Source organism: Oncorhynchus gorbuscha, unplaced genomic scaffold (assembly GCF_021184085.1).
Source record: "Oncorhynchus gorbuscha isolate QuinsamMale2020 ecotype Even-year unplaced genomic scaffold, OgorEven_v1.0 Un_scaffold_525, whole genome shotgun sequence".
NCBI classification, from domain to species: Eukaryota; Metazoa; Chordata; class Actinopteri; order Salmoniformes; family Salmonidae; genus Oncorhynchus; species Oncorhynchus gorbuscha.
Genome location: NW_025745351.1, coordinates 162,501 through 185,000, shown reverse-complemented (window position 1 = coordinate 185,000; position 22,500 = coordinate 162,501). Strand labels below are relative to the sequence as shown.

The following is a 22,500-nucleotide window of genomic DNA, read 5'->3' as shown; positions in this document are numbered from 1 at the left end:
CTAATCACTGGCAGTATGTTGTCTGTCTCCCCTCTCTCTCACTAATCACTGGCAGTATGTTGTCTATCTCCCCTCTCTCTCACTAATCACTGGCAGTATGTTGTCTGTCTCCCCTCTCTCTCACTAATCACTGGCAGTATGTTGTCTGTCTCCCCTCTCTCTCACTAATCACTGGCAGTATGTTGTCTGTCTCCCCTCTCTCTCACTAATCACTGGCAGTATGTTGTCTATCTCCCCTCTCTCTCACTAATCACTGGCAGTATGTTGTCTGTCTCCCCTCTCTCTCACTAATCACTGGCAGTATGTTGTCTATCTCCCTCTCTCTCACTAATCACTGGCAGTATGTTGTCTGTCTCCGCTCTCTCTCACTAATCACTGGCAGTATGTTGTCTGTCTCCCCTCTCTCTCACTAATCACTGGCAGTATGTTGTCTGTCTCCCCTCTCTCTCACTAATCACTGGCAGTATGTTGTCTGTCTCCCCTCTCTCTCACTAATCACTGGCAGTATGTTGTCTATCTCCCCTCTCTCTCACTAATCACTGGCAGTATGTTGTCTATCTCCCCTCTCTCTCACTAATCACTGGCAGTATGTTGTCTGTCTCCCCTCTCTCTCACTAATCACTGGCAGTATGTTGTCTATCTCCCCTCTCTCTCACTAATCACTGGCAGTATGTTGTCTATCTCCCCTCTCTCTCACTACTCACTGGCAGTATGTTGTCTATCTCCCCTCTCTCTCACTAATCACTGGCAGTATGTTGTCTATCTCCCCTCTCTCTCACTAATCACTGGCAGTATGTTGTCTATCTCCCCTCTCTCTCACCACTCACTGGCAGTATGTTGTCTGTCTCCCCTCTCTCTCACTGCTCACTGGCAGTATGACTCTGGGGAGCTAATTGCATGGTGTACATGAAGAGGCAGTCTGCTGCTTGTCTATCAGTCACTAGTCCAGTGTTAAACTCAGGAGTCATGTCCATGCTCATGAATCAGCCTGGTATTTAAGCATTTAATGTTGTACTTAATATTGCAATTCCAATCCTTAATCTTGATACAGGTCTGTTTTAATGTGTGTGATCCAGAATGTTTTTGTGTATATCTATTGTTTTCTTTGTATGCAGCCCAACACATTTCCAATCTATTTTAATCAGCCTTGTGTAACATGGCCAGTCGCCAGTCACTCTCCTCAACAATTTGCCAATAGGGGAGTTATGTCATTGGGAGTGAGAGATTGACCCCAGCCTAAGGACTCAACTTTAGGCCCACTGTAAATAAGAGGCCTCCTCCTCATCCCTGCGAGGGTGGAGGCTTTAGATTTGGGGGTCAAATCAAACAATTCCAAGGAAATGTCAGAGAAATTTCAATGATATTATTATTATTATATTATTATGCAGCCAAACCTTTAGCAAAAGACAGGGAATTGAGAGTCTAGTCATGGCAGAAGAGCCTGTCTGAAGAGATCATGTAAAAAGCAAGAGCTGCAGGCTAGTGCAGGCCAGCTCAGGGTGACAGGATCTGCATCCCAAATGACAACCTATTCCCTATTAAGTGCACTATATAGGGAGTAGTGTGCCATTGGGGACACTTCCAGCTGTCCAAAGGGAGAGAAAATGAGGGCAGGCTCACAGATATAGGGACTTGGTGTTTATTACAAGAGGATTTACTCAGCTCACTGTGTGTGTGTGTGTGTGTGTGTGTGTGTGTGTGTGTGTGTGTGTGTGTGTGTGTGGAAGGGTCATGTGTGTGTGTGGGGAGGGGCATGTGTGTGTGTGTTTGCGTGCCATACGATGGGTGTGTGAGCACTGAGCAGCAGACGTGTGAGGGTCCAGCGCCCAGCCAGCAAAAGTGACATTTCACTCTCAGCCGATGAAGTAAGCGGTTGTGAAAGAAAGTGTTGCTATGGTAACGCCAAGTCTCTACTTCTCTGGGGCGTTGGTGGCGTCAGCCGATTGGTATGAAATGTCATCCTTCGGGCCCCTGTTATCTTTAAAGACATGGTTAATTCGCTGGCCGCACATACTGAATCCCAAACACTTCGGCCATCATTCACAATCTTATCACAGTGTTGCCCGCGACTCCGACAAAGAAATCAAATCAAGCGTAGCATTTCTGTTGCCCAACTTTCACGGCTGTTTCCATGGTGTGAGGGCAAGCTCTGTCACCCTATCACAAGAATGACTGGGCTTCTTAGATGTAAGGGTTAAGTGAGATTCTTAAACACTCACACACATACACACACACACACACACACACACAGGCTGGTCTTTAAAGAGATGACTTGGCGTGTGCCAGCTTACATGTTCCTCCCACAGACTGACACGTTTACAGGCGTCGTAAGGTTTTAAAGGCTGTGGCCCAGATCATAAGCTGATTAAGTGTTCCGAGGCCTCGCGTGGCGGCAGCTAAAGCCCTTCCCTTGCCTCTGGGGAAAATACTACACGGTTAGGGAGAATCACGGTTTCTCAGGCTGAGGCTGCGTCCCTGGAAAGGCCACCAGTTCAGCTATATTGTTGTGCTTATGACTCAGCATAGATAGAATTCCACCATGCAGGTTTGAAAATAATGTGGTTCCATAAACCGTCGAGCATCCTTTAATAAGTACTGTCGTCTATGGAGAGTAGAGCTGAATGAGGAGATGGAGAGTAGAGCTGAATGAGGAGATGGAGAGTAGAGCTGAATGAGGAGATGGAGAGTAGAGCTGAATGAGGAGATGGAGAGTAGAGCTGAATGAGGAGATGGAGAGTAGAGCTGAATGAGGAGATGGAGAGTAGAGCTGAATGAGGAGATGGAGAGTAGAGCTGAATGAGGAGATGAGGAGATGGAGAGTAGATGGAGCTGAATGAGGAGATGGAGAGTAGAGCTGAATGAGGAGATGGAGAGTAGAGCTGAATGAGGAGATGGAGAGTAGAGCTGAATGAGGAGATGGAGAGTAGAGCTGAATGAGGAGATGGAGAGTAGAGCTGAATGAGGAGATGGAGAGTAGAGCTGAATGAGGAGATGGAGAGTAGAGCTGAATGAGGAGATGGAGAGGACAGGCAGTTCTATATTGTGAATGTGAATCCCAGCATGTCCCTGCTGTTTGACACTACATCAATCAGTAGACAGTAGAAGGCAAACATACACTACATGCTCAAAATGTATGTGGACACCTGCTCGTCAAACATCTCATTCCAAAATTCTGAGCATTAATATGGAGTTGGTCCCCACTTTGCTGTTATAACAGCCTCTACTCTTCTGGACATGCTTTCCACTACATGTTGGAACATTGCTGCGGGGACTTGCTTCCATCATCTAGAATGTCAGATTTCCCTTCACTGGAACTAGGGGGCCTAGCCCGAACCATGAAAAACAGCCCCAGACTATTATTCATCCTCCACCAAACTTTACAGTTGGCACTATGCATTCGGGCAGGTAGTGTTGTCCTGGCATCCGCAAAAAACCCACGTTAGTCCTTCGGACTGCCAGATGGTGAAGCGTGATTCATCACTCCAGAGAACGCGATTTCAAAGCTCCAGAGTCCAATGGTGGCGAGCTTTACACCACTCCAGCTGACGCTTGGCATTGCGCATGGTGATCTTAGGCTTGTGTGCGGATGCTCAGCCATGGAAACCCATTTCATGAAGCTCCCGACTGCTGACGTTGCTTCCAGAGGCAGCTTGGAACTCCGTAGTGAGTGTTGCAACTGAGGACAGACAATATTTACGCACAATGCACTTCAACACTCTGTGGTTCTGTTCTGTGAGCTTGTGTATCCTACCACTTCCTGGCTGAGCTGTTGTTGCGTGTAAACGTTTCCACTTCACAATAACAGAACTTAGTTGACCGGGTGAAAGTCACTGAGCTCTTCAGTAAGGCCATTCTACTGCCAATGTTTGTCTATGGAGATTGCATGGCTGTGTGCTCGATTGTATACACCTGTAAGCAACGGATGTGGCTGAAATAGCCGAACCTACAAATTTGAAGGGGTGTCCACATACTTTTGTACATACAGTATATTGTATAATCCTTAATTTTGCAATGCATTTCCTATCACTAACTTCTCCCCTTGGTAGAAAGTGCCAGTACAGTATTAATGTATCTCCATGGAAAGCACAGTGTAGGGGCTGGGAGGCATCTGCTAAGGGATTGATGATGATCTGAACACCCACTAGAGAGGAGAAATGGGGGTCCTTCAGAAGGTCAGAGCCACTGCTGAGCGGCTAACGGGACCATCGGTTGTCTCACGCTCCTGACGGATGGGTGTGCGTGGGGCGGGTGTAGCGCCGACACGTCATAGAGTGTGTGTGTGTGTGTGTGTGTGTGTGTGTGTGTGTGTGTGTGTGTGTGTGTGTGTGTGTGTGTGTGTGTGTGTGTGTGTGTGTGTGTGTGTGTGTGTGTGTGTGTGTGTGTGTGTGTGTGTGTGTGTGTGTGTGTGTGTGTGTGTGTGTGTGTGTGTGTGTGTGTGTGGTGTGGCTGTGCATTCTGAAACACCCCGGTTGATTTGAAAGCGAGTATACAGTTGTTTTATTAATGTATCAACCTATTCTTGCTTTCCAATGCCACACTAGTAAATGTTTTTATTTTCTGTTGGCATTAGACACCTGCCAAGTTACCAGGCAGCTTTGGCCCAGGGGGTGAATAGCCTGGCATCCCACTGTCACAAGGGGAAACGGCAACAGTTTTAGGTTTTGCAGAATCAATTGCTGAGTCAATGTTTTGCTTGAGTGTGCAGCAGGCTGCACTGCTGCACTAGGATCTCTGTTTGCAGTGGGAAAGATTTGGAGAGCGCACTGCCGATCTGCTCTGTTTCTTTTTTGTTCCTACCCCCCGACTGTGCCCCCCATCCTTACCAACCAATCCCCCCTGCAGCCTAGCAGAGAGAGCAAGACGAGCCTTTCTATGTCTGTCTCCTGTGGTGCAGAAAATGCCTACTGACCCATCCAAACAACATCTCTCTCTCTTTCTCTCTCTCTCTCTTCTCTTCCCCTCTCTCCTTCTCTCCCCCTCTCTCCTTCTCTCCCTTCTCTCCTTCTCTCCCCCTCTCTCCTTCTCTCCCCCTCTCTCCTTCTCTCCCCCTCTCTCCTTCTCTCCCCTCTCTCCTTCTCTCCCCCTCTCTCCTTCTCTCCCCCTCTCCCCCTCTCTCCTTCTCTCCCCCTCTCTCCTTCTCTCCCCCTCTCTCCTTCTCTCTCCCCTCTCTCCTTCTCTCCCCCTCTCTCCTTCTCTCTCCTTCTCTCCCCTTCTCTCTCCTTCTCTCCCCCTCTCTCCTTCTCTCCCCCTCTCTCTCTCTCCTTCTCTCCCCCTCTCTCTCCTTCTCTCCCTCTCTCTCTTTCTCTCCCCCTCTCTCCTTCTCTCCCCTCTCTCTCCTTCTCTCTCCTTCTCTACCCCTCTCTCCTTCTCTCCCCTCTCTCTCCTTCTCTCCCCTCTCTCTCCTTCTCTCTCCTTCTCTCCCCCTCTCTCCTTCTCTCCCCCTCTCTCCCCCTCTCTCCTTCTCTCTCCTTCTCTCCCTCTCTCTCTTTCTCTCCCCTCTCTCCTTCTCTCCCCCTCTCTCCTTCTCTCTCCTTCTCTACCCCTCTCTCCTTCTCTCCCCCTCTCTCCTTCTCTCCCCCTCTCTCCTTCTCTCCTCCTCTCTCCTTCTCTCCCCCTCTCTCCCCCTCTCTCCTTCTCTCCCCCTCTCTCCTTTTCTCCCCCTCTCTTCTTCTCCCTGCTTGTGCTCATGTAATAGAAGCATGAATGTGACAGTGTAGTGGATCCTGGGCCGGGTTCAACAACATCTTTGAGACACCAGTGTGACGCCAATGGAAAGCTCCCATGTGATGGACTACTCTGGTCATACCTGTCGTTGGGGAAGAACCTATGTGCTTTTATATCATAGAGTGCTACTTTTAAGAGTTTTTACTGCAATGATGGTTCTTCTGTCAAAGTGCCAGAGGCTGTAGATCACAGGTGTCAGACTCATTTCACGGAGGGCCGAGTGTCTGCGGGTTTTCCCTCCTCCTTTGTATTTGATTGATGAATTAAGGTCACTAATTAGTAAGGAACTCCCCACACCTGGTGGTCTAGGGCTTCAATGAATGTACAAAATGTACATCTGCAGGCACTAGGCCCTCCATGGAATGAGTTTGACACCCCTGTTGTAGATGACTCAATGACGGTGAATATTTGGCTCTACATAGAAAGTACCTGCCATTTCATTGTCAATCCAAATTGTTCTCTCAGTATATGAGACCACATGTGCATGTATTGATCCAGTTGTGTTCCTGAGACGGTTGATGTAAATGTGTGTCTGTTTATTTGTCTCCTTTGCAGAATCGGCGAAGAGCATCCCTCTGCCTTGCAGCATGAACGGAGGTGCCCAAGTGCCCACCAGCCTCAGCGGGCAGCAGCTGGCCTCTGCCATCCCCTCCCCCACCGCCGGCAAGTCCTGGCGCAGCAAGTCCATGAACATGAAGCACAGTGCCACCTCCTCCATGCTCTCGGTCTCCACCTCGCCCTCTCCCTCGCCCACCCCACCCCCCGCCTCCGACCGTCTACGGCACCCCATGACTGAGGCGCCCAAATCGGGCTCTGTCGCTGGCGCCTCCCAGAGATCCATGCTGGACAAGTTCCGGATGATCAACCCTCGCTCGGCCTCGCGGACTTCACCGTCGGTGGCCGAGATGGCCTTGCAGGAGGAGGATGACATGTCGGAGTACGGCGAGGAAGGGCTAAGCATAACGGAGCCAATGTCGCCAATGTGTACTAGCAGCAGCAACACCAAGCAGCAGGCCAAGACTGCCTCGCCCCCCTCCCTGGCAGCAGCCAATAAGGGCTGTGTGAAGGGCTCGTCGCCCTCCAGCGGCGGCAGCAATAAGTCCCTGCCCCAGCCCAAAGACAAGGAGGATAAGAGCAGGAGCAAAGGAGGCAAGGCCAGCACCCCTCCCAAAGAGGAACAACGGGAACCCATGGTGGATCCATCCAAGAAGACCTCTAAGATCGCCAGCCTCATCCCCAAGGGAGGCAAGCCTGCAGCGGGCAAGAAGGACAGCGCCATCCCCCCTACCTCCAGTGGAATCCCCAAGCCTGGGCTCAAGGCCCCCTCGGCTACGGGGAAGCCGGCCGGCGGTCAAGCCCAGACCCAGGCCCAGGCCACCCAGGGTGGTAGTGGAGGGGGCAGGGAAGGGGACAAGGCCAAGGTGGTTAAAGGGGGCCAGGGGGGCTACTACATGCAGCAGCGCTCCCTGGGGGGCCTGGAGGGCCGGCGGAGCAACATGGTGTCTTCCACCAGCACCTCTGCCCTGTCCCAGCCCCCCGGGGCCATGGGGGGGAACGGAGCGGTGCAGCTCCCCCAGCAGCAGCAGCACAACCACCCCAACACAGCCACCGTCGCCCCCTTCATGTATAGGTGAGACTGTCTGTGTGTGTGTCTGTGTCTGTGTCTGTGTCTGTGTCTGTGTCTGTGTCTGTGTCTGTGTCTGTGTCTGTGTCTGTGTCTGTGTGTGTGTGTGTGTGTGTGTGTGTGTGTGTGTGTGTGTGTGTGTGTGTGTGTGTGTGTGTGTGTGTGTGTGTGTGTGTGTGTGTGTGTGTGTGTGTGTGTGTGTGTGTGTGTGTCTGTGTACGCGCATGCGATTGTTTTGTGTGACAATGGGGCTGGGGTATAATGCAGTGGTCTGGCGAAGGTCTCTCTAATGATTGGTGTGTTCATAAGCTATGACGTGTTTTTATATTAGCTAGTTACACCATACCACGAGTAACCTGGGGGAGTAATCCCATCAAGCCAAGAATCCTCATCTGACAGCCTTTGTCTTCAAGACTGTTAACAGACAGGGCTTTGTAGGATGTTCACTTAAAATACAAAGAAAAATACACAATCAAATCACAATTACCCAAATGAGCTCTGGTGCACAGCCTTCCCCTCAGCTCTGGTGCACAGCCTTCCCCTCAGCTCTGGTGCACAGCCTTCCCCTCAGCTCTGGTGCACAGCCTTCCCCTCAGCTCTGGTGCACAGCCTTCCCCTCAGCTCTGGTGCACAGCCTTCCCCTCAGCTCTGGTGCACAGCCTTCCCCTCAGCTCTGGTGCACAGCCTTCCCCTCAGCTCTGGTGCACAGCCTTCCCCTCAGCTCTGGTGCACAGCCTTCCCCTCAGCTCTGGTGCACAGCCTTCCCCTCAGCTCTGGTGCACAGCCTTCCCCTCAGCTCTGGTGCACAGCCTTCCCCTCAGCTCTTGTGCACAGCCTTCCCCTCAGCTCTCAGCAGGTTTTTAGAATGACAGTCCAAACGAACCTCAGCAGGTTGTTAGAATGACAGTCCAAACTAACCTCAGCAGGTTGTTAGAATGACAGTCCAAACAAACCTCAGCAGGTTGTTAGAATGACAGTCCAAACGAACCTCAGCAGGTTGTTAGAATGACAGTCCAAACAAACCTCAGCAGGTTGTTAGAATGACAGTCCAAACTAACCTCAGCAGGTTGTTAGAATGACAGTCCAAACTAACCTCAGCAGGTTGTTACAATGACAGTTCAAACGAACCTCACTACCTCCATGTCCTGATGTCTATGCCTGCAGCATTACCCCAAGGCCCTCTGTTCCACCTGACGTAGTTCAGCTGAACTTGTGTCTGAACCGTCCATCATTTGGGTGTTTATATGCAGCAAATGTCCCTTGTTTTCCACTTGATTTCTGCGAAGGAGTTCAACTTCGTTGAGAACAATACAAAAAATGATTTATTTGGACAGTTTAGAGACTCGTTGTTAGTGGAATTGAGGGGGAATTATTGGGCATGTTTGTCTAAAATGTCCTCTTCTACAGTGACAGTTATACTCCAAGATGAATTTCCAGTCTTTTAACTTTACTCGTCTTATCAAATGCATCTGATCCCAATTGTATCCCTGTCTTGTGCATTACTTTTGACCAGAGGCCTGTTTTTGACCGAGGCCCACAGTTCTCTGCTCTAAGGTAGTGCACTATATAGGAAATAGGGAGCTATTAGGGACGCAGGCTGCGTTTTGACTGATCTCTCATCGTGATCCATCTAGAACAGGTTTCATGGGGAGACAGAGAATAGAGGCCCTCCTCCATCCCTCCATACTTCCACTCCTTCATCCGCATCCCACGTTCTGTCATTGTGCCCACAGGACTGCATGTGGTGCCCTACAGTCACATACAGACACACGAGGGCTGGCTCATCCAGTCACACTCCATCTTGATGTGCGTACAACCAATTGAATCTCTGCATCCCACGGCGCCCCAAATAACCCCTATTATTAGAGTGTCTGGAGAGAGGTGGAAGCCTTGATTCCAGACGGATGCCGCCCATCAAAGATAATTTCCCACCTTTCAATCTGTCGACTGGATGGGGGCCGCTGGGTAGGGGCTTTGTGATGTCAGAGACAGAGCCTGTGATGGCGGGCGTGCTAACAGCAGTTCTGGCGTTCGGGGGGGGGGGGTCCTATTAACAAGCCATAATCGGCTTCCGAGTAACTTTTCCCTCTCTTCTCTTTCTCTATAATTTCCAAAAAGGGTTCAACCTTGGCACACAATGCACTCTGCTTCTCGCTGACTCACAATTGAGAATTCGTCTTAATCCGTCCAATGCACCTCGCCGTCTTGCCCATTAACAGGCATCCCTGATTCTCATTCATAGGCAGATGCAGGTGACGGCTGTTGTTCTCCAACCTGTTCTCCATCTAAATGAAATGGGAGACAAGCAACACACAACATACACTGTAATGTCATGCCATTGAAAAGGGATTCTCTTCATATCTCTTTCCTACTTTGTATTCATGTCAGGTCTTTATCATGACTCAGCTACTTAACCAGGATGCAACCAACCAAAATGAAAAGCACGTGGTCTTCTGTGGCTCAGCAGCCAACAGGTTGACATGCTCAGTTCTACCTGATCACTCACACTCCTGCCTACCTCTCCCCTTCGCTTGTCCAATCCTGGCTATAGTATCCCATGTCTCCCTCCCTCCCCCTTTCCTCTGTTTCTCTCACTCCCTTCCGGAGGGAGGTGTGCCCCCGCCGACCTGCCTGACAGAGGAGGAACTGTCAGCGGCCTCGCACTTAGGGCCTCCCGCTGCGCCGCAATTTACCGTCATTTCAGGGCCAATTAGGTTTCTTCCCTCTCCTGTGCCACAGCAGAGCAGCCGGGCCATAGGCTGAGAAGAGCAGAGGCAGCAGCAGTTAGCTGCAGTTTGTGTTTCGTTGATTACAGTCCCCCTGCCTCTGCCTTTGACAGCAGCAGGGGAGGTGATTGTAAGGCACTGTGACGTTGACATTGTATGTGCGTCCTCTCTCTGACCTGATTCCACCTGAGATTCTCACTTATGATTGGCTGTGCTGTGCTTCGTTTTGTTCTCAGTACATTTCTCAGGGTATTTTTTAGACTGATTTGAGATCCTTGTTGTACATCTTTATAACAAACATTCCTAAACTGAGTAGTCAGAATATATACCCTCCCCCAGTAAACATTTAATTTACCCATTCCGACATTTTTTGCAAGCTGTCAAATTGCTGCCATATTTCTGAATGTCTCTCTCTGTGAAATTCTATGTAGCTAGAAGTAGTTTGTAGGGCGGATGTTAGAAGCTGAGGTTTCACAGTGCTCAACTCATTGGCTGATGCAGCATTCTGTGGCTGCCAGTTTATCTGTGGCGGTGCAGGTGGCTGGGGAAAGGCTTTATTGTGGGTGTGCCGGTGAGGGAGAGTTATCTAGCAGCCGTCAGGACGTCTGGCTGTGTTTCTCACATCTCTGCCCAAGGCAAGGGAACAAACACAGGCTGCCTACCAAATGGCACCCTATTCCCTTTTTAGTGCACTACTTTCGACCAGGGGCTATAGGGAGACAGGGAATGCAAGCCAGTATGTGGATTCTGGCTGAACATAGGCAGGTTCATGCATGCACACACACACAGATAGAGAGACAAACTTCCCTTCACCCACAAAACCTCACTTCATCCAAGAGATCCTCCTGAGATATTCATCTTCATCTGTTGAAAATACAGAAAAGCACGAATAGAAGTATTTCAGTCCGGGTCCCGTTTTTTTACCACATGAAAACAAACGCTCTATGCAATGTGTCTCCTGAATAACCATGGCCTCGTTTGTTTCTCCCAGGACGTACTCCGAGAACGACTGTACCACGGTGGCCCCCACAGACCACTGCCTCAGCCCCACCAAGGGAGACCTGGTCTACAGCAAGACTGCCAAGCAGTGCCTGGAAGAAATCTCAGGTAGGCAACACTCGCTGACACGTGTGTGTGTGTGTGTGTGTGTGTGTGTGTGTGTGTGTGTGTGTGTGTGTGTGTGTGTGTGTGTGTGTGTGTGTGTGTGTGTGTGTGTGTGTGTGTGTGTGTGTGTGTGTGTGTGTGTGTGTGTGTGTGTGTGTGTGTTACAGTATATTGTATGTGTGTGTACTTTCCTGTGATTGCGTGTGTGTGCGTGTTTGTGTTTGAGGTAGCATGGGGGGTCCCTTGATCCCCGCCTCACACGGCGAAGGGAAAAGGTCAGGAACGACTGGCGGACACTGGAGGCATCTGTGGCCCTTTGTTTACACAGTGGCCATCGGTTACGCCCCGGAGCCCGGCGTCTTGTTCTAGCTGTGGGGACGTGGCGGCTCATCCGGATAGACAGTGGCCCGAGGCTGCAGGAGACAGAGTTAGAATATGTATTATCAGGGAGGTGGGCTGGGCTGCAGGAGACAGAGATAGAATCTGTATTATCAGGGTGGTGGGCTGGGCTGCAGGAGACAGAGATAGAATCTGTATTATCAGGGTGGTGGGCTGGGCTGCAGGAGACAGAGATAGAATCTGTATTATCAGGGAGGTGGGCTGGGCTGCAGGAGACAGAGATAGAATCTGTATTATCAGGGTGGTGGGCTGCAGGAGACAGAGATAGAATCTGTATTATCAGGGTGGTGGGCTGCAGGAGACAGAGATAGAATCTGTATTATCAGGGTGGTGGGCTGGGCTGCAGGAGACAGAGATAGAATCTGTATTATCAGGGTGGTGGGCTGGGCTGCAGGAGACAGAGATAGAATCTGTATTATGGGTGGTGGGCTGGGCTGCAGGAGACAGAGATAGAATCTGTATTATCAGGGTGGTGGGCTGGGCTGCAGGAGACAGAGATAGAATCTGTATTATCAGGGTGGTGGGCTGGGCTGCAGGAGACAGAGATAGAATCTGTATTATCAGGGTGGTGGGCTGGGCTGCAGGAGACAGAGATAGAATCTGTATTATCAGGGTGGTGGGCTGGGCTGCAGGAGACAGAGATAGAATCTGTATTATCAGGGTGGTGGGCTGGGCTGCAGGAGACAGAGATAGAATCTGTATTATCAGGGTGGTGGGCTGGGCTGCAGGAGACAGAGATAGAATCTGTATTATCAGGGTGGTGGGCTGCAGCTCACGTTGGCATTTACTCAGAGACCGATAGAGTTTCAATACGATGGAAATGTAATGTGGATGATGTCCTTTGGAAATGATGACGTGTTATTACGTAGCTTTGGTGTTGCAGGTCAGGTATCTGTCAAGTCATAGTACATCTATTGCTATGTATTCCTGCCTAGTGGGTCTGCATGTTAACTAAACACACTGCATTAGGCCTTGCTCTACTATCAACTGGTTTGTCATTTGGGAAAACAAAAGATTGTTCTGTCACAAAACAAATGACTCCCCAAATCGTCGTCTACACAGGGAACGGTCCCTACATAGTGCTACTTTAGTCCTCTAAATGTGTGCCTTTACAAAGCCACAGCCGAGGTACAATGTCTGGAATGTTGTGTTTTTACATCGCCAAACCTGTAATATACACACTGTGGTCACGGCACAATGAGCGCCGCGGTCAGCGAGACTCCATTGAACTTTCTGCTTTGATTTGTTCATTTATGAGAATGTTTGCAGTTGTGTTCTACTCAGAAAGTCTGATTTAGCTGTTTTTTCTTTTCTTTTTTATGAACGTATGTAGATGATAATCTGAGGCACCAACACTGATCTTGGGTCAGTTTTGTTTTTCCCTCACTATTCATAAGGTTAGGATTCGGGAGGGAAAGCAGATCCTAGATCTGTACCTAGGGGAAACTGTTTTTTTTTCTTCGTTTTGTCTCCTGAACTGCTCGTTGCCTGGAATGTGAGTCTGCGGTAGCCTCTATAGTGAAGGAAGTCTTTCAAAAAGCCACTTATGGGTCATCATCTTCGGGATACATTTCCTGCAGCACTGAGTTTACATGTCATTTACATTTTGGTGGTTTAACGGACAGAGCAACTTACAGTCATTTCACAGAAGATCAGTGTAGCGTCAATGTAGAGGTCGGCCTACAGTACCAGTCAAAAGTCTGGAAACACCTTCTCATTACAGGGTTTTTCTTTATTTCAAAAAATAGTGAAGACATCAAAACTATGAAATAACACATATGGAATAATGTCGTAACCCCAAAAAGTGTTAAACAAATCTAAATATAATATATATTTGAGATTCTTCAAAGTAGCCACCTTTTGCCTTGATGACAGCTTTGCACACTCTTGGCACACATTTTAAAATGTCAGACTTGATTTGCCCTAACTAAAAATGTATCAACCCCTACAAAAATGTCTGGGGAGAAACTGGTCAAGTTACGATCCTACAACTGTAAATGCCATCTCTGTCCATGGCAGTTAATGTCACCTTGGATATGGTTGCTCAGGGCAACTGCTACCATGAGTTTCTCTGCATCACGAGCTTATAGCATGTGTGGTCACATGGAGGCTGTTGTTTGTCTATGGTGTGTGTGTCTGTACTGTTGAGGTTATTAATACTAGAAGAAGTGTTGAAGCTGTTGACAGACAGTCTGCAGTCTTGGCGAGAGGAGAGCCAGGGTTTACTCTTTACCTCATTAACCCCTATAGCGTTTAATTAGCCTGTGCATCAGAGCAGCACTGCTATCAGGGAGCCGCAACTCGCAGGTGTGCTGTCCAAACAACTCCCAGTCACTCTGGTTTTTATCAGGGGAAGCAGAGAGGGAGAGGAGGAGAGGGAGAGGAGGAGAGGGAGAGGAGAAGAGGGGGAGGAGAAGAGGGGGGGAGGAGAAGAGGGGGAGGAGAAGAGGGAGAGGAGAAGAGGGGGAGGAGAAGAGGGGGAGGAGAAGAGGGAGAGGAGAAGAGGGGGAGGAGAAGTGGGAGAAGGGGAGGAGAGGAGGGAGGAGAAGAGGGCGAATGGGAGGAGGAGAAATGGAGGAGAAGAGGGAGAAGGGAAGGAGGAGAAGGGGAGGAGAAGAGGAGGGGGAGGAGAAGAGGGAGAAGAGGAGGAGGAGAGGTGGAGAAGAAGAGAGGGGGAGGAGAAGAGGGAGAAGGGAAAGAGGAGAAGGGGAGGAGAAGAGAAGAGGGGGAGGAGAAGAGGGAGAAGAGGAGGAGGAGAGGGGAGGAGAAGAGGGAGAAGAGGAGGAGGAGAGGGGGAGGAGAAGAGAAGAGGGGGAGGAGAAGAGGGAGAAGAGGAGGAGGAGAGGGGGAGGAGAAGAGAAGAGGGGAAAGCAGCAGTGTTGAACATGCATTTTCATCCTTTGACTCTCTTTCGCTCTCACACATACTCCCCAAGTACCCTGCGACTTGTGGTGAGGCGTTTCCTGAACTGAAGTGGGCAGACGTGGAGACTGAACACACGTGCTTTGATGGTCGGCAGTAGCCACAGCAGAGGCTGCTACTACTGCAGCAGAGGAAAGGGAAACCAGCGAGACGAGAGAAAAGGAGAGACAAGGAGAGAGAAGAGAGAGGAGGGAGAAACAGATGAGCCAGAGAGTAAGAGAGAGAGCGGCAGAGGAAGAGGAAGGATAGAATTGCAGGCTGAATGCTAAAATGAACAGGTCGGAGAGATTGAGTGCTGGCTCCATTCTCTGGTGTGAGGAGAGGAGAGAGGGAGAGAAGCAAAGGCTCTGCTGAGCTGGTAATTAACAGGAGCGCAGAGAGGGAGAGAGGAATGAAATGCTCCCCTCTGCTCTTAATAGAGAAAGATAAAGAGAGGGAGAAGCAGAGAGAGAGAAGCAGAGAGAGAGAAGCAGAGAGAGAGAAGCAGAGAGAAAGTAGAATAGAGCGGAGAGAGAGAGATTGCGTGAGAAAGAGAGAGATGTAAAATCGCATTTATCCACACCCCTCACCGCTTCTTGCTGTTTTGAGGTGGAGGAGAGAGAGAGAAGAGGAGGAGGAGGAGGAGGTAAAGCAGTGTCTGTTTTTTGCGTTGGTGTGTGTCTGTGGCACCAGTTATTAACTGTGTGACCATGGGAATGCAATGTCTGGAGGATGCCTCTGGACTCTGCTGTGTGTGAGGGGGGAGTTTTTCATCCAGGCGTCTGCAACATGCTCTCCATCCCTCCATCCCTCACTCCTTCCATCTTGATGAAGCCTGGACCCTCGAGGAGCGCTGGACACGGGGCCACCTAAGCCCCCCCCACAGATAGAGGTGTCTTCACCTCTCTCGCCACCTTCTTCTCCTCTCCCCTCCTCCGGCTCACCAGCCACCACTGCCAGGATGTGACCGGGAACAGAGCCAAACAGGTGGACCAGCACAGACCCACTGACGAACAGAGAGAGAGTGAACGAGAGCAAGGAGGTGAAGATGAAGAGAGGCGCCGAGTTCTCTGTGTACCAGGGTGGAAGCCCCCCTCGCCGACCCCCCCAACCCCTCCCAGACAACCTGAACCTCCGCAAGCAGCGCTCCCTGACCAACCTGACCCTGCTGAGCGAGGGCGAGCAGCGGGTGTACTCCTTCGAGCTGGATGACCCGCCCACGCCTTCCAAATCCTCTTCATCCTTGTCATCATCCCCAGCGCGAGGGGGCAGCCCCAGGAAGGAGGCAGCCAGGGAGGGCATGGGTGTGAAGGGCACCAGGGCGCGCTCCCTGTCCCTCTCCCTGACTAAAGTTCTCTCCCAGTCAGAGCACTCCCTCATCCCTGTGCCATGGAGGTGCACGGCGGTCGGGCGGGCATCGCTGGGCGGGCAACAGCAACCGCCTTGGGAGACGCTACGTGGGCAGCTGGGGAAGCCCAGGGAGGAGGGTACGGATGAAGAGGGCAGCAGTGGGCGTTCGGACGATGAGGTGGCGTCAGCGGCGGGCACCAGGGTCGGGGACCAGGGTGGCAGGGAGAGGGGGTACTGGGCGGAGGAGGAGGCGGAGGGGGGCGCCCGAGAGGGCACGGCTCAGCTGGACAAGGAGGTGATCCTCACCATGCTAGGTGACCTGGAGCAGGTGCTGCACACACACCCACATTGTAAGTCTCTCTCTCACACACACACACACACACTTAGTCACACTCTCTCGCCATAATACACACACCCACACACTTACACCGATACACACACCCACACACACACCCTTAGTCACTCACCCTTAGTCACACACTCTGTAAACCACACACACGCTGTGAGTCACACACACAGCTACAACGTAGGCATCACACACCATAGCCAGGGGCGTACACAGGTCTCCATCTGTACGGTTGTATGTACAGCTGGATGTGGAGCTGCTGTTCTGGTAGTACTGCTGACTAGTGTCAGGTAATGGTAGTCATAGTTACTGTGTGGTAGTAGACTGAAGCTTGGGTAGTAATGTCAGGTAAAGGTAGTCATAGTTACTGTGTGGTAGTAGACTGAAGCTTGGGTAGTAGTGTCAGGTAAAGGTAGTCATAGTTACTGTGTGGTAGTGGACTGAAGCTTGGGTAGTAATGTCAGGTAAAGGTAGTCATAGTTACTGTGTGGTAGTGGACTGAAGCTTGGGTAGTAATGTCAGGTAAAGGTAGTCATAGTTACTGTGTGGTAGTGGACTGAAGCTTGGGTAGTAATGTCAGGTAAAGGTAGTCATAGTTACTGTGTGGTAGTAGACTGAAGCTTGGGTAGTAGTGTCAGGTAAAGGTAGTCATAGTTACTGTGTGGTAGTGGACTGAAGCTTGGGTAGTAATGTCAGGTAAAGGTAGTCATAGTTACTGTGTGGTAGTGGACTGAAGCTTGGGTAGTAATGTCAGGTAAAGGTAGTCATAGTTACTGTGTGGTAGTAGACTGAAGCTTGGGTAGTAATGTCAGGTAAAGGTAGTCATAGTTACTGTGTGGTAGTAGACTGAAGCTTGGGTAGTAGTGTCAGGTAAAGGTAGTCATAGTTACTGTGTGGTAGTGGACTGAAGCTTGGGTAGTAGTGTCAGGTAAAGGTAGTCATAGTTACTGTGTGGTAGTAGACTGAAGCTTGGGTAGTAGTGTCAGGTAAAGGTAGTCATAGTTACTGTGTGGTAGTAGACTGAAGCTTGGGTAGTATTGTCAGGTAAAGGTAGTCATAGTTACTGTGTGGTAGTAGACTGAAGCTTGGGTAGTAATGTCAGGTAAAGGTAGTCATAGTTACTGTGTGGTAGTAGACTGACGCTTGGGTAGTAGTGTCAGGTAAAGGTAGTCATAGTTACTGTGTGGTAGTAGACTGAAGCTTGGGTAGTAGTGTCAGGTAAAGGTAGTCATAGTTACTGTGTGGTAGTAGACTGAAGCTTGGGTAGTAGTGTCAGGTAAAGGTAGTCATAGTTACTGTGTGGTAGTAGACTGAAGCTTGGGTAGTAGTGTCAGGTAAAGGTAGTCATAGATGCTGTGTGGTAGTGGTTGTGTTATTAGTAGCGCTAACATAAATAATAATTTTAGTAATAGTAGAAACACTGGTAATAATAGCAGTAACATAAACACTAATTGTGCTATCACTGTAGTAGTAAAAGTAGCAACATAAATACTCATTGTGGTATCACTGTAGTAGTAATAGCAGTAACATAAATACTCATTGTGGTATCACTGTAGTAGTAATAGCAGTAACAGAAATACTCATTGTGGTATCACTGTAGTAGTAATAGCAGTAACATAAATACTCATTGTGGTATTATTGTAGTAGTAATAGCAGTAACATAAATACTCATTGTGGTAAAGTAGCAACATAAATACTCATTGTGGTATCACAGTAGTAGTAATAGCAGTAACATAAATACTCATTGTGTTATCACTGTAGTAGTAATAGCAGTAACATAAATACTCATTGTGGTATTATTGTAGTAGTAATAGCAGTAACATAAACACTAATTGTGCTATCACTGTAGTAGTAAAAGTAGCAACATAAATACTCATTGTGGTATCACTGTAGTAGTAATAGCAGTAACATAAATACTCATTGTGGTATCACTGTAGTAGTAATAGCAGTAACATAAATACTCATTGTGGTATTATTGTAGTAGTAATAGCAGTAACATAAATACTCATTGTGGTAAAGTAGCAACATAAATACTCATTGTGGTATTATTGTAGTAGTAATAGCAGTAACATAAATACTCATTGTGGTATCACTGTAGTAGTAATAGCAGTAACATAAATACTCATTGTGGTATCACTGTAGTAGTAATAGCAGTAACATAAATACTAATTGTGGTATTGTTGTAGTAGTAATAGCAGTAACATAAATACTCATTGTGGTATTATTGTAGTAGTAATAGCAGTAACATAAATACTCATTGTGGTATTATTGTAGTAGTAATAGCAGTAACATAAACACTCATTGTGGTAAAGTAGCAACATAAATACTCATTGTGGTATCACTGTAGTAGCAGTAACATAAACACTAATTGTGCTAGTAAATAACATAAATAAATACTCATTGTGGTATCACTGTAGTAGTAATAGCAGTAACATAAATACTCATTGTGGTATCACTGTAGTAGTAATAGCAGTAACATAAATACTCATTGTGTTATCACTGTAGTAGTAATAGCAGTAACATAAATACTCATTGTGGTATTATTGTAGTAGTAATAGCAGTAACATAAACACTAATTGTGCTATCACTGTAGTAGTAAAAGTAGCAACATAAATACTCATTGTGGTATCACTGTAGTAGTAATAGCAGTAACATAAATACTCATTGTGGTATCACTGTAGTAGTAATAGCAGTAACATAAATACTCATTGTGGTATTATTGTAGTAGTAATAGCAGTAACATAAATACTCATTGTGGTAAAGTAGCAACATAAATACTCATTGTGGTATCACTGTAGTAGTAATAGCAGTAACATAAATACTCATTGTGCTATCACTGTAGTAGTAATAGCAGTAACATAAATACTCATTGTGGTATCACTGTAGTAGTAATAGCAGTAACATAAATACTCATTGTGGTATTATTGTAGTAGTAATAGCAGTAACATAAATACTCATTGTGGTAAAGTAGCAACATAAATACTCATTGTGGTATCACTGTAGTAGTTATAGCAGTAACATAAATACTCATTGTGGTATCACTGTAGTAGTAATAGCAGTAACATAAATACTCATTGTGGTATTATTGTAGTAGTAATAGCAGTAACATAAATACTAATTGTGCTATCACTGTAGTAGTAAAAGTACCAACATAAATACTCATTGTGGTATCACTGTAGTAGTAATAGCAGTAACATAAATACTCATTGTGGTATCACTGTAGTAGTAATAGCAGTAACATAAATACTCATTGTGGTATCACTGTAGTAGTAATAGCAGTAACATAAACACTAATTGTGCTATCACTGTAGTAGTAAAAGTAGCAACATAAATACTCATTGTGGTATTATTGTAGTAGTAACATAAATACTCATTGTGGTATTATTGTAGTATTAATAGCAGTAACATAAATACTCATTGTGGTATTATTGTAGTAGTAATAGCAGTAACATAAATACTCATTGTGGTATTATTGTAGTAATAATAGCAGTAACATAAATACTCATTGTGGTATTATTGTAGTAGTAATAGCAGTAACATAAATACTCATTGTGGTATTATTGTAGTAGTAATAGCAGTAACATAAATACTCATTGTGGTATTATTGTAGTAGTAATAGCAGTAACATAAATACTCATTGCGTTATCACTGTAGTAGTAATAGCAGTAACATAAATACTCATTGTGGTATTATTGTAGTAGTAATAGCAGTAACATAAACACTAATTGTGCTATCACTGTAGTAGTAAAAGTAGCAACATAAATACTCATTGTGGTATCACTGTAGTAGTAATAGCAGTAACATAAATACTCATTGTGGTATCACTGTAGTAGTAATAGCAGTAACATAAATACTCATTGTGGTATTATTGTAGTAGTAATAGCAGTAACATAAATACTCATTGTAAAGTAGCAACATAAATCACATTGTAGTAGTAAATAGCAGTAACATAAATACTCATTGTGCTATCACTGTAGTAGTAATAGCAGTAACATAAATACTCATTGTGGTATCACTGTAGTAGTAATAGCAGTAACATAAATACTCATTGTGGTATTATTGTAGTAGTAATAGCAGTAACATAAATACTCATTGTGGTAAAGTAGCAACATAAATACTCATTGTGGTATCACTGTAGTAGTAATAGCAGTAACATAAATACTCATTGTGGTATCACTGTAGTAGTAATAGCAGTAACATAAATACTCATTGTGGTATTATTGTAGTAGTAATAGCAGTAACATAAATACTAATTGTGCTATTGTAGTAGTAAAAGTACCAACATAAATACTCATTGTATCACTGTAGTAGTAATAGCAGTAACATAAATACTCATTGTGGTATCACTGTAGTAGTAATAGCAGTAACATAAATACTCATTGTGGTATCACTGTAGTAGTAATAGCAGTAACATAAACACTAATTGTGCTATCACTGTAGTAGTAAAAGTAGCAACATAAATACTCATTGTGGTATTATTGTAGTAGTAATAGCAGTAACATAAATACTCATTGTGGTATTATTGTAGTATTAATAGCAGTAACATAAATACTCATTGTGGTATTATTGTAGTAGTAATAGCAGTAACATAAATACTCATTGTGGTATTATTGTAGTAATAATAGCAGTAACATAAATACTCATTGTGGTATTATTGTAGTAGTAATAGCAGTAACATAAATACTCATTGTGGTATTATTGTAGTAGTAATAGCAGTAACATAAATACTCATTGTGGTATTATTGTAGTAGTAATAGCAGTAACATAAATACTCATTGCGTTATCACTGTAGTAGTAATAGCAGTAACATAAATACTCATTGTGGTATCACTGTAGTAGTAATAGCTCGTATTGCACTGAAAAATCCCAGCCCCAAATTCTCCCGTTCTTGAAAAGGTACTAGTGCTGCTGCCAGCTGCAGCAAACGCGCTCCCTCCCTGCCTGTGAATACAACAGTGACAGTGATCCATCCTATCCCTGTCTGTGTGATCGATCCAGATAGTTACAGTACCTCCTAAAGCCCATTCCCACACAAAGTTTGCAGTAAAAGTGTCCAGCCTGACCAGCTGCAGTATAGTACAGTATGGCAGCTCAGGGTTTTGCCTCAGGGAACAATGTATTGGATGTGGTTTAACAAGCAGCTCAGTGCTGTACTGCCTGTTAGGACAGAACTCAGCAGCACAGATTTTAGCTGGGAGAAGTCATAACACTCTGGATCCAGTTTTTCCTTCCTCTCAGGCGTGTGGCTGCAGCAAGCTGCAGAGAGTTGACACATGCTATCTAACACAGAGAGGATTGTGGGTGACAATAGAAATGGTTTTGAATGATTTGAGTTGACATTCTCTGCATGAAGGCGTATTCAGAGTTTGGTGCATGCGAGGAAGTCTTGCCGAGCCCCTGGTGTGTTTTGTGAGACACGGTGTTAGCTGGACTCATTAGGATGTGTGGAGCAGGGAGTGGTATTCACTCTCTCCAGGAGAGGTGCGGGCCTCGAGCTAAAGAGAACATGCATTATTGAAGAGAGGGAGAGTGATACCAGGCAGCTGCTGAACCTGTGGCCTGTGGTGGTGTTGGGGGTGTGTGTGTGTTTGTGTGTGTTTGTGTGTGTGCGTGTGTGTGTGTGTGTGTGTGCGTGTGCGTGCGTGCGTGCGTGTGTGTGTGTGTGCGTTTGTGCGTGTGTGTGCGTGTGTGTGTGTGTGCGTGCGTGTGTGCGTGTGTGCGTGTGTGTGTGTGTGTGTGTGTGTGTGTGTGTGTGTGTGTGTGTGTGTGTGTGTGTGTGTGTGTGTGTGTGTGTGTGTGTGTGTGTGTGTGTGTGTGTGTGTGTGTGTGTGTGTGTGTGTGTGTGTGTGTGTGTGTGTGTGTGTGCGTGCGTGTGTGCGTGCGTGTGTGTGTGTGTGCGTGCGTGTGGCGCGCGTGCGCGTGTTCGTGTGTGTGTGTGTGTGTGTGTGTGTGTGTGCGTGCGTGCGTGTGGCGCATTGTAGCATGATTGTTGTGCTCAACAGGGACTTGAATAGCGATGCATCTGACTGAGGCTGAGATCACCTCCCCGGTACGACGTTGTGATGTGGTGCTTGCACTATATTCCCCGTCATAAACAGTCTAGAATGAGGTTCACGGCTTTTGTTACTCAAACATTCATGTCATTTAGATGCAAATAATGTCATTGATCTCTAGATTTCCAGTGAACACGGTGCGGGAGGAATCTAAGACCTAAACCTTTCCTCATAATCTCTTAACACCTATTTCCTTTTTTACAATGTGGTTTAATAACGGCATCAATAGTATACATTTGTTTTAACAGGTTTATTTGCAGCAAATACCAAATG

At 46.9% G+C, this 22,500-nt stretch overlaps 1 protein-coding gene across 1 annotated transcript in view; it reads left to right on the top strand.

The window, feature by feature from the left end:
- LOC124018460 (neuron navigator 3-like) overlaps window positions 1-22,500 on the top strand; it is a 251,192-nt gene that overhangs the window by 131,772 nt on the left and 96,920 nt on the right. The window contains 2 exon segments of the mRNA XM_046333787.1: window positions 6,280-7,354; window positions 11,066-11,181. Coding sequence (XP_046189743.1) covers window positions 6,280-7,354; window positions 11,066-11,181 — 1,191 coding nt within the window.